We start from the raw sequence: 15,082 nt of genomic DNA on the forward strand, positions 1-15,082 counted from the left end.
CTTCGGGGGCGGTGGCTCCTCTGAGTCCGGCGCCTCTCACGACGGTGGCGGCTCTTCCTGATGGCTCGGACGGCCGCGAGGCAAGTTCGACTCCATCGTCCGGTCGGAAGGGCGCCCGTCGCAAATCTCGGCGGCGGACCTAGAAATAGCTCTGTAACACCCCAAAATTTGACTTCCAAAACTTTCGTTAAATGACAGTACAATTCAAAGTTTACTATAAATTGAATTACTAAAAATGAAATTTATCATAAAATGTACTTCAATTCAAGTCTTAAATAATTCATAATTCAAACTCTAACACTTAGAGGGTGCTACCGCCACATCTAATCTATCAAGACTAGATGCAAGGCTAATCACAAAACAGTCTAATACTCCAATCACTAACTATTACATTTATTCCTTTCTTCTTCTAACGCGCTCTTTCACTTCAAGCTTTCATCAATTCCTGTTAAATATTTTTGAAACGCATAACAAACAATAGGGATTAGCAAAATATGCTAAGTAAGGGTTACTTTGCCCGAAAATAAAAATTTAAAATGAAATAAGGTACATTACTTTCAAAAATAACTTTTCTTTCAAAATCACTTACAAAACCTTCTTCATCTCATCAACAACCAATAACCACATCAAAATGTACCTTTAAATATTTAATTCATTTTCCACATACAAATAATCATTTTGGAAGACATCACCACAATAATAATTAGCCACAAGGCTTACTTAAAAACCGATATGTGCTTTCAAAATATTTGATCTCTCTTTTCAAGTAAATAAAAGTTTTTACGAAAAAAAATTCACCAATCACATAAATGGGCACCAAATCGCATATCCAGTAACATAAATGGGCATAGGATCCCATAGCCGATATAAATGGGCATAAGATCCCATAACCAATATAAATGGGCGTAAAATCCCATAGCCAATATAAATGGGCATCAAATCCCATAGCCAAAATAAATGGGCATCAAATCCCATAGCCAATATAAATGGGTATAAAATCCCATAGCCAAAATAAATGAGCATCAAATCCCATAGCCAATATAAATGGGTATAAAATCCCATAGCCAAAATAAATGGGTATAAAATCCCATAGCCAAAATAAATGGGCATAAAGTCCCATAGCCAATATAAATGGGCATCAAATCCCATAGCCAAAATAAATGGGCATCAAATCCCATAGCCAAAATAAATGGGCATCAAATCCCATAGCCAATATAAATGGGTATAAAATCCCATAGCCAAAATAAATGGGCATAAAGTCCCATAGCCAATATAAATGGGCATCAAATCCCATAGCCAATATAAATGGGTATAAAATTCCATAGCCAAAATAAATGGGGATAAAATCCCATAGCCAAAATAAATGGGCATAAAGTCCCATAGCCAATATAAATGGGCATCAAATCCCATAGCCAAAATAAATGGGCATCAAATCCCATAGCCAAAATAAATGGGCATCAAATCCCATAGCCAATATAAATGGGAATCAAATCCCATAGCCAATATAAATGGGATTAGCCACAATGCTTACTTAAAAACCGATATGTGCTTTCAAAATATTTGATCTCTCTTTTCAAGTAAATAAAAGTTTTTACAAAAAAAAAAAAATCACCAATCACATAAATGGGCACCAAATCGCATATCTAGTAACATAAATGGGCATAGGATCCATAGCCGATATAAATGGGCATAAGATCCCATAACCAATATAAATGAACGTAAAATCTCATAGCCAATATAAATGTGCATCAAATTCCATAGCCAAAATAAATGGGCATCAAATCTCATAGCCAATATAAATGTGTATAAAATCTCATAGCCAAAATAAATGGGCATCAAATCCCATAGCCAATATAAATGGGTATAAAATCCCATAGCCAAAATAAATGGGTATAAAATCCCATAGCCAAAATAAATGGGCATAAAGTCCCATAGCCAATATAAATGGGAATCAAATCCCATAGCCAAAATAAATGGGCATCAAATCCCATAGCCAAAATAAATGGGCATCAAATCCCATAGCCAATATAAATGGGCATCAAATCCCATAGCCACAATAAATGGGCATCAAATCCCATAGCCAATATAAATGGGTATAAAATCCCATAGCCAAAATAAATGGGCATAAAGTCCCATAGCCAATATAAATGGGCATCAAATCCCATAGCCAAAATAAATGGGTATAAAATCTCATAGCCAATTACACAACATTATACCGCCACGATAGGTTTCCAAAAAATTTCCTTCACTTCAACACCAACAACAACATAGATGTTTTACATCACAATTAAAATAACTAAAATCAACATTTCACTTTTACTAATCATTTAAATTCTTTTAGGCATATATAATAAAATATATACATGCTAATTAAACAAAAATATTATTATTATATAAATATATATTTGGTGTCTTGTTGTATGAGTACGAAAGGTATATTTATATACATATTTACATACGGTAATGTATTACAAAAAATCACATAAAAAGATGTACATTTTTTTTTTATACCCAAATCATAATAAAAGTACATATTGTCAAATACAAGAATATTTCCAAATAATCACTTAAATTATTTTATAAGGCAAATGATTATGAGGCAACAATTCATCACTTTAAAAACTAATTTGGGCAAAGTAGAAGTGGAGAACAACCACTTACTTGAAGAGAGTTTCACTTAATTTTTCTCTTAGCCATTTAAGAATTCAAAGGCTCCTCTTTAGCTTGAAGGAATTTCTTGGCTCTTGAAAGAATAAAGAATATTTTTTTTTATATAAATGATATATGTATACATACGGCAATTTTTTTTTCCTTAAATAATTTTATTATATTACTGTACATATATATACGATTACATATCTATATAGATTAGATTTTTATTATCACTTTATTTATACATTACATTAAAGTACGTGTATATATATATATATATATATATATATATATATATATATATATATATATATATATATATATATTATTTTTTTTCATTGCAAAAATAAACTATAATAAGATTATTATTATACGTATTATACTTTTTTTTATAGAATCATACGGTGTAACATAAAAATAAAATAATAACTTTTTCTGTAGAAAACATTTACGGTAATATGTTTAGATATAATTCATACCACAAAATCAACCAACCAAAATCTCATACTAGTACATTTTCGACTAATACATAACATACATAACATAAAAATAAAATAATAACTTTTCCAGTAGAAAACATTTACGGTAATATATTTAGATATAATTCATGCCACAAAATCAACCAACCAAAATCTCATACTAGTACATTTTCGACTAATACATCATACCAACATCACGCCAATATCATACCAACATTTCCAAATCACACTTGATCATTTCATAAAATAATTCATTTCATTCATAACTTTCAACCAATCAAAAATCCATTTTTAAAACAAAGATGGGCAAAGTAAAATGAAGAAAACCCACTTACTTGTTAACTTCTTTACTAAATCTCTCTCTAGACCAATTATGCACCCAAAGGCTCCTCTTCTACCATCCAAGAACACCAGAAAATAGCTTTGAAGACTTCTTGACTCTTGAAGAGAATAAAGATTTTTTTTTTTTTTTTTTTAAATTGGGAATGCCGAAATGAAGAAGAGAAGAGAGAATTTTTTTTTTCTTTCTTTGAGAGAATCGGCTATGTGAGGAAAAGATGAGGGATAAGGATTATATCATTATCTTCAATTCTATCTTTAGTAAATCAATACTTAATGGGAGAATAATCTAGATTGTAACTCCAATTTATAAATTGTAACTCCTAATCAAAATAATTATAATTATACAAATTATATTATATATAAAATAATTTTGGGGTGTTACAGGCTCGCTACCTTCTTGGGCCTTCTGCCCTCGTCTTTGCCCCAGAAAGCCAGCATATCTATGACCCGCCGGAGGGCTGCGTGGGTATTCACCTGCACTTGGTTGCCTTTGGCTTCCGAGTGCCTCCGTGTCCGTTTCTCTCCCTTTTCTTCCGCCATTACAACCTCGTTACGGGTCAGTTGGTACCCAACTCTCACCGCCTTCTCACCTGCTTCATCAACCTCTGCCATTGGTGGCTTTGTGAGCCGGATCTAGACCTTTTCCGGTATCTGTTCACCGTGAATAAGGTCGGCTCACACTCGCTGGGCTTCGTCCAAGTTGCCGCCCGTCATGAGCGACAACTCTTCGAGGGTCTTTCCGACTCCATTAAGGACTAGAAGCCATATTATTTTTTCGTTCATCCTTTTTTCTCTTCTTTTACCTTCCCGACCCTGTGGCCGGCTGCTCTGTTCAAGCCCTGCTCTCGGCGCGCCGTCTTCACCCAAGATGCGATCCAGGGTGGCGAGTTCTTGAAGAGCTTGGGGCCGTACTATATTAAGTACTGGTATCGGGTCCGAGCCATGGCAAAACGAGGCCTGCTGCCATATGGCGCGGCCACTTTAGGTAGTTCTCCCATGTCCTTCTCTTCTCTTTCTTTCTTTGTCCGACTGCTAACACTAATCTCTTTCTTTACAGGTCCTTACGACTCCGACGAAGCCGAGACTCCCACTTCAGAAATGGCTGACAGAGCCCAGAAGATGAGGCGCCGACTGTCTCAACGCGCCTCGGGCGCCGCCGCTGCCTCTTCATCTTTCCCTTCTCCAGCCTCGAGGTCGACTCCTCCACCACCACGTACCGTGGTGGACCTGACGCCATCACCTGTCGTCTCGCCTTCCCGAGTGCTGCCTCCTCCTCCGTCTGAGAGCCCAAGCTCTAAGCGGCCAGTCGAGCAATCGGATGAGCCGGCTCCAAAGAGGATCCGGTTGGGCATCGAGCTGGATGAGGACGCCCAGATCTGGCAGGGCAGCTCTTCCGTCCGTTCCTGGGCTGACCACGTTCTTCTGCCTAAGGATGTGGAGATGACCGGCGCAATGCCGGACGAGTACATCCTCGAGGCCTCGCTTCGCCAATCGTACCGCGTAAGTGTTTCTGACTCGTCTTCTTTTTTTGTCCTTTTCTTCTTCTTTATCTGACCTCCTCTGTCCTTGTAGAACCTCACCTTCCAGATGGAGATGAGCAGGCGACCAAGGGGATACAAGACGAGACTGCAATCTCTATCCACCCGACTGCGCCAAACAGAGGAGGCTCATCTGGAAGAGCAGGCTAAGCATGCCAAGTCAGTGGAGGTGCACACCTCCGAGCTGCTGAGGGTTACTCATAAGTAGGAGGAGGAACGGGACAAGGTCGCGACTATTGCTGCGACTTCGGTGGAGGATTACAAGAAGTCGGCGGCCTTCGAGGCGGACGTGAAGGCGGAGGTGGCGGCTCGACAAAAGGAGATTGCCAAGGAGTGGCTGGCGACGCCGGAGGGGGATGACTACCTCCTGGACTTGGGCGAGCGCGGCTATCGCCTAGGTTTCCGCGAGGCTCAGACAGAAACTTACGCTGCCCTACTGGCCCGTGATTCCGCTTTTACCCCCGAGAGCTGGGGCCTCAAGCCAGTGCTGGACCTCCTGCCGGCGACTGCTGAGCCCGCGTCGACTGCAGATCCGGCAGCTCTTCCTGCGGCGGAGCCTTCAGAGCTTACAGAGCCGCCTACCCAGGCGGAAGACTCCTCACTTGTCCTTCCAGCTGGACCAACGGCGGAAGCTCGAGTCGAGGAAGTCGATGTTGACACCACTTTCCCCGTAGTTTAGGGTTTTCCATTTGGTAGCCCTCTTTTGTAAGGGTTGGCCCCCCTCTTGGGTCCTTTCATTAATGAAATCTTCTTTTTCTCCTTCCGACTGTCCTTATTTCTTTTCTGCTTTTGGTTCATAAGAAATAACTTAAGGCCTTGGGCTCTTCTACTTTGTTGGACCTCCGCGACCAAGGATCTCGTTTCCTATCTGTTCTCGCCGAGTTCCTCAGTAGAGGCGACTCCTTAGGCCTTTCCTTTTCTCAGGAACGGTTTAGGGTCAGTGCCCCGTTGTTTCTTTATATACTCGCCGAGTCCCTCAGTCGAGGCGACTCCTTTTGGCTTTTTCTCGGAAACGACTAAGGGTCTGGGCCCTTGCTTCCTATCTTTTCTCGCCGAGTCCCTCAGTCGAGGCGACCCCTTAGGCTTTTTCTCTCTTAGAAACTGCTTAGGGTCAGTGCCCCATTGTTTCTTTATATACTCACCGAGTCCCTCAGTCGAGGCGACTCCTTTTGACTTTTTCTCAAAATGACTAAGGGTCTGGGCCCTTTCTTCATATCTTTTCTAGCCGAGTCCCTCAGTCGAGACGACCCCTTAGGTTTTTTCTCTCTTAGAAACTGCTTAGGGTCAGTGCCCCATTGTTTCTTTATATACTCGCCGAGTCCCTCAGTCGAGGCGACTCCTTTTGGCTTTTTCTCGGAAACGAGTAAGGGTCTGGGCCCTTGTTTCCTATCTATTCTCGCCGAGTCCCTCAGTCGAGGCGACCCCTTAGGCTTTTCCTTTTCTCAGGAACGGTTTAGGGTCAGTGCCCCGTTGTTTCTTTATATACTCGCCGAGTCCCTCAGTCGAGGCGACTCCTTTTGGCTTTTTCTCGGAAACGACTAAGGGTCTGGGCCCTTGCTTCCTATCTTTTCTCGCCGAGTCCCTCAGTCGAGGCGACCCCTTAGGCGTTTTCTCTCTTAGAAACTGCTTAGGGTCAGTGCCCCATTGTTTCTTTATATACTCGCCGAGTCCCTCAGTCGAGGCGTCTCGTTTTGGCTTTTTCTCAGAAACGACTAAGGGTATGGGCCCTTGTTTCCTATCTTTTCTCACCGAGTCCCTCAGTCGAGGCGACCATTTAGGCTTTTTCTCTCTTAGAAACTGCTTAGGGTCAGTGCCCCATTGTTTCTTTATATACTCGCCGAGTCCCTCAGTCGAGGCGACTCCTTTTGGCTTTTTCTCGGAAACGACTAAGGGTCTGGGCCCTTGTTTCCTATATTTTCTCGCCGAGTCCCTCAGTCGAGGCGACCCCTTAGGCTTTTCCTCTCTTAGAAACTGCTTAGGGTCAGTTCCCCATTGTTTCTTTATACACTCGCTGAGTCCCTCAGTCGAGGCGACTCCTTTTGGCTTTTTCTCGGAAACGACTAAGGGTCTGGGCGCTTGTTTCCTATCTTTTCTCGCCGAGTGGAGGGTAACGATTGAGGATAGAAGGTGCTCTTTTATTAAGATCGAAAACTCGGGTACATGTCTAACCTCTTTACTGGTAGAATTTCTTCAAATGGATGACATTCCAGAGTCGGTCTACGGGTTTTCCTTCCAGGGTCTCGAACTTGTAGGTACCGGCCCGATCCACTGTTGAAATGTAATAGGGTCCTTTCCACTTAATTGCAAATTTGCCCCCTTCCGTGGGCTGGCTTGCCTGTCGGTCCCGCAACACGAGGTCGCCGACCTGGAAGGCTCGTGGGCGAATCCTCCGATCGCGATACCTCTTTACGGGTTGTTGGTATTCAACCATCCGGGCGCACGCAACCTCCCTTCTCTCTTCCAGGAAGTTCTTTTCAAATCTAAGGCTTTCTTCATTCTCTTCGTCGGAATAGCTGTGAACTCAATAGGTGGGCTCCACGACCTCTACTGGAACCTTGGCTTCAAAGCCATATGCTAGGGAAAATGGGCTCTCTCCAGTCGCCCGTCTTTGCGTAGTTCGGTAAGCCTAGAGGACCCGATCGAGCTCATCCGCTCAATTTTTCCCGATGTCCTCCAACTTCTTCCGAATCCTGTCTACTATGGTCCGATTCACATTCTCGACTTACCCGTTGGCCTGGGGATACGCGACGGATACCTTGGTGTGTCGTATATTATGCCGACGACAGAAGTCGGCGAAAGCTTGGCAGTCAAACTGTCTGTCGTTATTGCTAACTACGTGCTCGGGCAGGCCGAAGCGGCAAACCACCCTCTTCCACAGGAAGCGTCGACACTGGTACTCGGTAATGGTGGCTAGTGGCTCGGCCTCGACCCACTTAGTGAAGTAATCGATGGCCACTACACAGAATTTCAGGCTTCCCGGGGCGACTGGTAGTGGTCCTAACAAGTCGATCCCCCATTTAGCAAAAGGGATGGCTGTGGTGACCGGCGTGTAGAAGGTGGCCGGCCGAGTGTCCTTTCGGGCGAAGGCTTGACAGATGCTGCACTTAGCTATCCATTCCGTGCAATCTCGCATTATGGTCGGCCAGTAATACCCCTGGACGACTAGCTTCCAGGCGAGAGTGTGGGCCCCCTGGTGGGCGGCGCAGATCCCTCGGTGCGCCTCATCCATTATCCTCTCGGCTTCGGGCCTGAGTAGGCACTTCAAGAGGGGCCCCCCCGAATGACCGCTTGTACATTTGTCCGTCAATGATCTGGAATAAAGGGGTTTTTCGTCGAATCCTTGCGGCGACTCCTGGGTCATCTGGCAACTCGCCCGTTTCCTTAAACCGCCGGATGTCTTCTATCCAAAACATCTTGGGGTTTTTCTCTCGATCCCATTCCTCGATAATTACCTGTTGGACCTCCAACGGTCTCTCCTCTATACTTGGACGACTTAATTCTTCCTTTTGGCAAATCTTGGCGAGGTGATCCGGTATTCCCTCTAAGGCGATCTTCGATAATATGTCGGCCTCGATGTTGTCCACCCGGGAGATATGCTCTATTTCATATGTTCCGAACTCCTTCAGCATTTCTATCGCCTTCTCCTTATATTGGGTCATCCGAGCGTTCTTAGCTTCGCAGGTGCCGGAAATTTATCCCACCACTAACCGGGAGTCAGTTTTGATCCGCAGTCGTTCTACACCCAATGTTTTGGCGAGTCGAAGGCCGCCCAACATAGCCTCATACTCGGCTTCGTTATTAGATGTCGGGAATAAATAGCTTAGGGCATAGTAGAGTCGGAATCCCTCTAGAGTGATTAACATGATTCCGCCTCCACAGTGTTGTCGACTTGCCGCTCCATCCGCATGCATCTCCCACCATTCACCTGAACGGTCTTCCGTGGTGTGCTCTTTATCTTCTTCCCCTGCCGTGCATTCGACCAGGAAATCGGCCAAGGCTTGCCCCTTTATGGATGGTCGCGGTTGATACTCGATCCCGTACTGGGTTAACTCCACGGCCCATTTTACCAGTCGACCTGACGATGCGGGGTTTCGCAGTACGCTCCCTAGCGGCTGATCAGTCAGTACCCGGACGATATGGGCTTGGAAATAGGGCGCTAACTTGCGTACGGTGATTACCGGCGCGTAGAAAATTTTCTCCAAGGCTGTGTACCGTGTCTCGGCGGCTTTTAAGGAGCGGCTTACGTAGTATGCCGGGTGCTGGGTACGCTCTTCTTCCCGGACCAATACCGAGCGCACCGCCTTAGGGGAGGCGGCCAAGTACAAAAACAAAGGCTCACCCTCCCGTGGGGTGGACAACACCAGAGGTGTGGAAAGATACTGTTTTAGTTTCTCGAACGATTATTGGCACTCGGCCGTCCAGGCAAAGCCTTCCTTTTTCTTCATGGCCTCGAAGAATGGTATAGTCTTATCCGCCGCCTTAGTTAGGAAGCGACTGAGGGCAGCCAGTCGACCAGTCGACCAGTCAACCGTTGTAAGTTTTTGACGGTGCTGGGAGGCTGCATATCGATGATGGCATGGACCTTCTCCGGGTTGGGCTCGATGCCTCGTTTAGTCACCATGTATCCTAAGAATTTTCCGCCTTGCACCACGAAGGCACATTTCTTCGGGTTCAGTCGGATATTATACCTTAGCATCACTTGGAAGCAGTCGGCCAAATCTTCCGCGTGTTTGGCCTCTTCTTTGCTTTTGACCAACATGTCGTCCACGTAGGCCGCCATGGATTTTCCCAGTAAGTCTTGGAATAGCCGGGCTACCATCCGAGTATAGGTGGCCCCAGCATTCTTGAGTCCGAAGGGCATAACTCGGTAACAATATACCCTGTCTGGTGTAAGGAACGCGGTTTTCTCTTCGTCGGCCGGGTGCATGAAAATCTGATGATATCCCCTAAAGGCATCCATGAAGCTCAGCAGAGCCGACCCTGCTGTCTCGTCGACCAGCTGATCGATCCGCAGCAAGGGGAACGGATCTTTTAGGCAGGTTTTGTTAAGATCAGTGTAATCCATGCACATCCGCCAGGCTGGGGGCTTCGGTACGAGGACTACGTTCGCCAACCACTCCGGGTATTTAACCTCTCGGATGTGGCCCGCGGCTAGCAGCGTGCCCACCTCTTTCTTTACGAATTCCCTTCGGTCATTGGCGAGATACCGCTTTTTCTGTACGACCGGCCGATGGTCCGGATCCACGGCGAGTCGATGGCCGATGATGGACCGGTCGACACCTGGCATATCCTCTGGCCCCCAGGCAAAGACCAGCCGATGCTTTCGGAGTACTTGGATAATTTCCTCCCGAGTTTCCCTGGGGAGACCGATCCCAATTCTGACCAGCCTGTCCGGCCGTTTGGGGTTGATCTCGATTTCTTCTAATTCCACGGCTGGTTCCGGGCGGGGTATCATTGCTTTCTTTGGGGGCTTTTCCGTGATTTCGTGGACTTGCATTCCACGCTTGGCCATCCCCCTACAGGCTTGCAGGTAGCAGGCACGGGCGGCTCTTCTATCGCAACGCACCGTTCTTATCCCGTTCGGCGTGCGGAATTTCAAGCAGAGGTGCTCGATGGAGATCAGTGCTCCTAGATCCTCCAGGCCCAGTCGACCGAGTATAGCATTGTGTGAGCAGGCTAAGTTTACCACGATGAATTTCATGCTGAGCTTCTGTACGTCGGGATAGCTGCCGACTTCCACCGGCAGGGTGATGGGTCCCTCTACTTCCACCGAGTCTCCCGTGAAACCGGCGAGTGGTGTCTTGACTAGATTCAGCTGTTCTCGAGTTAATCCCATCTTTGTGAAAGTGTCGAGGTATAGCACGTTGACATTGCTTCCGGTGTCGACCAGGATTCGTCGAACGATAACTCGATTTACGTCCATCGCTATGACCAGCGCATCTCGATGCGGTGTCTCCCTCGTGGGCAAATCTTTGTCAGTGAACGTGATCGGCTCCCGGCACGCCTTCTTTGAGCTTTCTTCGCGCCCGTACACTGTCCCGACGTACAGTTGTCGAGCCCAGGCCTTTCTGGTATTCGCCAAGTCGCCGCCTTCCGGCCCGCCGACTATCATGTTAATAACTAGCCTCTGTCGCCACTGGGCCTCGTCATCCTCAGTGGCCGGCCGTTTGCCCCGGCTACTCTCGGCGGCGACCGCGGGGTCATCGTCCTCCCGTGCGACTGACCTTCACCTCCACTAATTAGGAGGCGGGGTCCCTTGTTGGATGATTCCTTCCATGACCTTTTTCAAGTAAAAGCGCTCCTCCGTGCTATGAGTGTAAGATTTATGATAGCGGCAGTACTTAGAATTCTTACCTGTCTCTTCGTTCGCCACACGCTCGTCAGTCGGCGGGGGCGGAGGCGGAGCGACCGCTTGAACCTCGTGTACTGGGTGTTGAGGAACCGCCATATAGGGATGAACCATAGGCTTGTCGTAGGGACGCCTAGCGTTGGGTCGCCGAGCCCCTTCCGGGCGCCTTTCCTTGATTTCTGCGCGGGTCCTCTTTCCGCCGGTGGATCCTCCGACTTCGCGTTGCCGTTTATACTTCATGGCCTGCTCCGTGTTAGCCCTTTTATTGGTCATGTGTATGGCTTCCGCGTAGGTAGCCGGGCGGTTATCCCGTAGATCCCGGTATAGATGCCCGGATCGCAAGGACTCGATGAAGAAAGTAAGCGCGGTCTGATCTTCAACCTCCTCGATAGACTGGATCTCCTTTTGCCATCGAACCAAGTAGGCCTTCAGAGACTCACCTTCCTCTTGGTGGACGTCTCCCAGGTGAGTCAGATCCTTTTGTGGTTTGATGTTGGCTGCGTAATGGCTCATGAAGCAATCGGCCAGCTCCTCGAAATTGTGAATCGACTTCGGAGGCAGCGCCACTAACCACCTTTGTGCCGAGCCTTTCAGCGTGGGCAAGAAGGCGCGACACATCACCGGGTCCCGAACTCCCAAGACCTGCATCTTGGCTTGATAGCTAAGAAGATGCTCGCGTTGGTCTCCAGATCCGTCGAAGGTGGCTTGTTCCGGGAATTTGAAGTCGCCGGGCACTTTGTAGGACATGATCTCGGAGGAGAACGGCAAAGCGGTGAGCAACGTCTGCCCAGGGGATTTGGTCTTTCCCCCCATTTGTAATTTCATATCTCGTACCTCTCTGGCCAATTGGGCCACATTGCCTTCATTGCGAGTGTGGTTTCATGTGGATTCCGTACTTTCGCCGACCTCTGATTCAGCCGGTCGGTCATCATTGCGAGTTATGCGCTCGGTCCGTCGTGTCCGAGTCTTAGTTCTCCTGGTGCGAGCTCTTTCCCGACCGGTTTCCCGATCTTGGGGCCCTGCTGGTGCGCGGCTGGGCTCCCTTTCCCGTAGTCGCTCTCGTGCTGGCTGTCGCCCGGTATTCGGACCCAGCCTCGAATGGACCGATCGTACTGGCTGGCTCTCCGCCCGTCGATTTTCCTGTCTGTCTTCCGGCCTCTGGGACGGTTGTTGATGGCGAGGCATCGGTCGAGAAACTGAGTGCTCCCTCACTCCTCGACTTGCGTCGGCGAAGGCTCGCCCAATCGCGTGGAGTTGTTCCGGGGTGAGGGGTATCATGGGTGGCTGCCGGTTCACCAGTGCCGTTTCGTTTTCCTGACTTTGAGCGTTTCGTTGATTCAACTGATCTCTCAGATCTGCCTCCACTCCATCATTACGGTTGTTCGCTTGGTCTCGTTCTTCCGACATGCTTGTGACGCTTCTTTGGTCGACTTCAGGACTCGCCCTACTCAGAGAGTCACGTAGCTCTTTGTTTCGATCCCCACGGACGGCGCCAGTGTTGGTTTTTGGGTTTGCGGGCCCAAGGAGGTCCAACACAACCTTTGGTTGGTGGATTCACCTTTCTCAAAAGTGATCGCAAAAGATGAGTAATCGGATAGCTAGGGAGTGTGTATGTCTTATTCTCTGGGCCTGGACTTGCCCTTCTTACAGAGGTGGTGAGGCCTTTATATAGTAGGCTTCTCTCCGTCCGACTTGAGGGACATTAATCATGGCTTTTAAAGCTAATTACAACAATTAAATTGTTGGGCGCCGTTACCGGGCCGGCCAACAGCTCTATGGATTCATAACTGCTTGTTTGACCGAGCCGGCCAACGGCTCCTGGTCCGACTTAAAAGCTACGCTTGGAACGCCTCTCAACGGCTCTCTTGGCCGAGTCTTCTTAACGGCTCAGGGTCGAGTCTCTATACGCGCTTGGGCCTAGGCCGACTCCTAGACTCGGCCCGAGCTTCTCTTCGCTACTGGCCCATATCTTCCTTTCTGGACTCCTCTCTTGGGCCCTTCTTCTTGGGCCGGGGTCCTCACCCCATCACTGGGTATACCCAGAAAAAACAAAAAAAAAAAAAAAAAAAAAAAAAAAAAAAAAAAAAAAAAACTCTTCAACCCTTAAATAATACATTTTGATTTAAAAGTATTACGTTTTTTTTTCCTAATAAGTATTATACTTTCCCTATGAGTAATAATCAATTTTTTTTATAATCAATTTATTCATGCTTAGTATTACACTTCTCTTTATAAGTATTATGTTTTCCAAATAAGTAATAATCAATTAATTTATTCCTGATTAGTATTACATTTTTTTCATAGTAACTTTTCAACCTCTAAATATTATATTTTGATTTAAAAATATTTCATTTTTTCCTAATAAGTATCACACTTTCTCTCATGAGTAACAATCAATTTATCTCTTATTAGTATTACATTTTATGTCATAAGTATTACATTTAGTTCTAACTTAACCCGCCTTATAAATCATTTTCCGTGATATGAATTTTTGTTAGAGTTGATTAACATAAACTAATTGGATAGAGATCGGCAAAGAAGAAAACAACAACAACAACAACAATATTATTATTATTATTATTATTATTAATTGAAAAAACTCCATGGCTAGAGATCAAATTTAGGGATGGCAACGGGGCGGGGTGGGGCGGGGACTATACTCCCTGTCCCCGAAACCCCGACCCCGTCCCCGGCGGAAAATTGAAAATAGTCCTCATTCCTGTCCCCGCGGGGAATTTGACGGGGACGAAAATTCTCTATCCCCAATCAACTTTTAGTCAAAAATTTTAAATTAGTGTAATTTTTAGTTTGAAAAATTAAAAACTTAAGTATTAATTTTTAAAAATTAATATATATATATATATATATATATATATATATATATATATATATATATATATATATATATATATATACTAGTTTTGTACGCGCATTGCGCGATTGGGATAATGCCCAATGTTTTTTTTTTAAATAAGTACTTTAAAGTATATTAAGGGAGGATTATATTGAAATTGTTCATGCATAGATAATTGAAGATTGAATTTGCGTATTTAAATAGTTGAGTCCCCAACCCCAAGGGCCCCCCACACTCCGACCTGACAGAGCATTGTGGGAAGTTGTAAATCACGGTGACTCAATGGTTCAGCAGACAGGGCTAAATGCTGATACGCACAAGGAATCTGCCCACTTTGGACATAATTCCCGCATTGCCGCTGCCGAGGTTCAAACCTTGGTCTCTTCTCCCAAATACTACCCACTAAACCATTGAGCTAAGCCCGTGCGGGTTAAATAGGTAATTCTAAATTTACAAATGCAAGATAATATAGTCAAGATTGATTATAATTGTCAATAAAATAATTGTATAGGTATGGTTGAAACCAAATACGGGACATAAGGGAAAACAAATAAAAATTAGGGCATAAAATATTAAATATATACTAATATTGTTTGAGGAGATTCTGACATTAGGATTTGTGGTTAAGTTCTATTAAGACTTTAATATTAGAATTGGATTAATGGTGTAGTTATAATTCTATATTAGACTTTAATATTAGAATTAGACTAACGGTGAATTAACGGAAAAGTTAAATGGATAATCATATAATTAAGGATAAATTATAAAATCTTAAATGAAAAAAATTAAAACCTGAACAATATGAACCATTCATTTGATTTAATAATTTGGCGGTCATTTTTTCTACCCAATGTTAATAATTAAATAA

At 45.2% G+C, this 15,082-nt stretch overlaps 2 protein-coding genes across 2 annotated transcripts; both read right to left on the reverse strand.

Annotated features, from left to right (window-relative positions):
* Positions 1-9,494: 9,494 nt before the first annotated feature.
* LOC109192710 lies at positions 9,495-11,123 on the reverse strand. Its single transcript, XM_019343411.1, has one exon. It carries the CDS (start codon positions 11,121-11,123, stop codon positions 9,495-9,497), a length of 1,629 nt encoding a protein of 542 aa, XP_019198956.1.
* A 123-nt stretch (positions 11,124-11,246) lies between these two features.
* Positions 11,247-12,173, reverse strand: LOC109192711. The gene has a single exon (XM_019343412.1). It carries the CDS (start codon positions 12,171-12,173, stop codon positions 11,247-11,249), a length of 927 nt encoding a protein of 308 aa, XP_019198957.1.
* Positions 12,174-15,082: the final 2,909 nt, after the last annotated feature.

Source organism: Ipomoea nil, unplaced genomic scaffold, assembly GCF_001879475.1.
Source record: "Ipomoea nil cultivar Tokyo-kokei standard unplaced genomic scaffold, Asagao_1.1 scaffold1833, whole genome shotgun sequence".
Classification (NCBI taxonomy): domain Eukaryota; kingdom Viridiplantae; phylum Streptophyta; class Magnoliopsida; order Solanales; family Convolvulaceae; genus Ipomoea; species Ipomoea nil.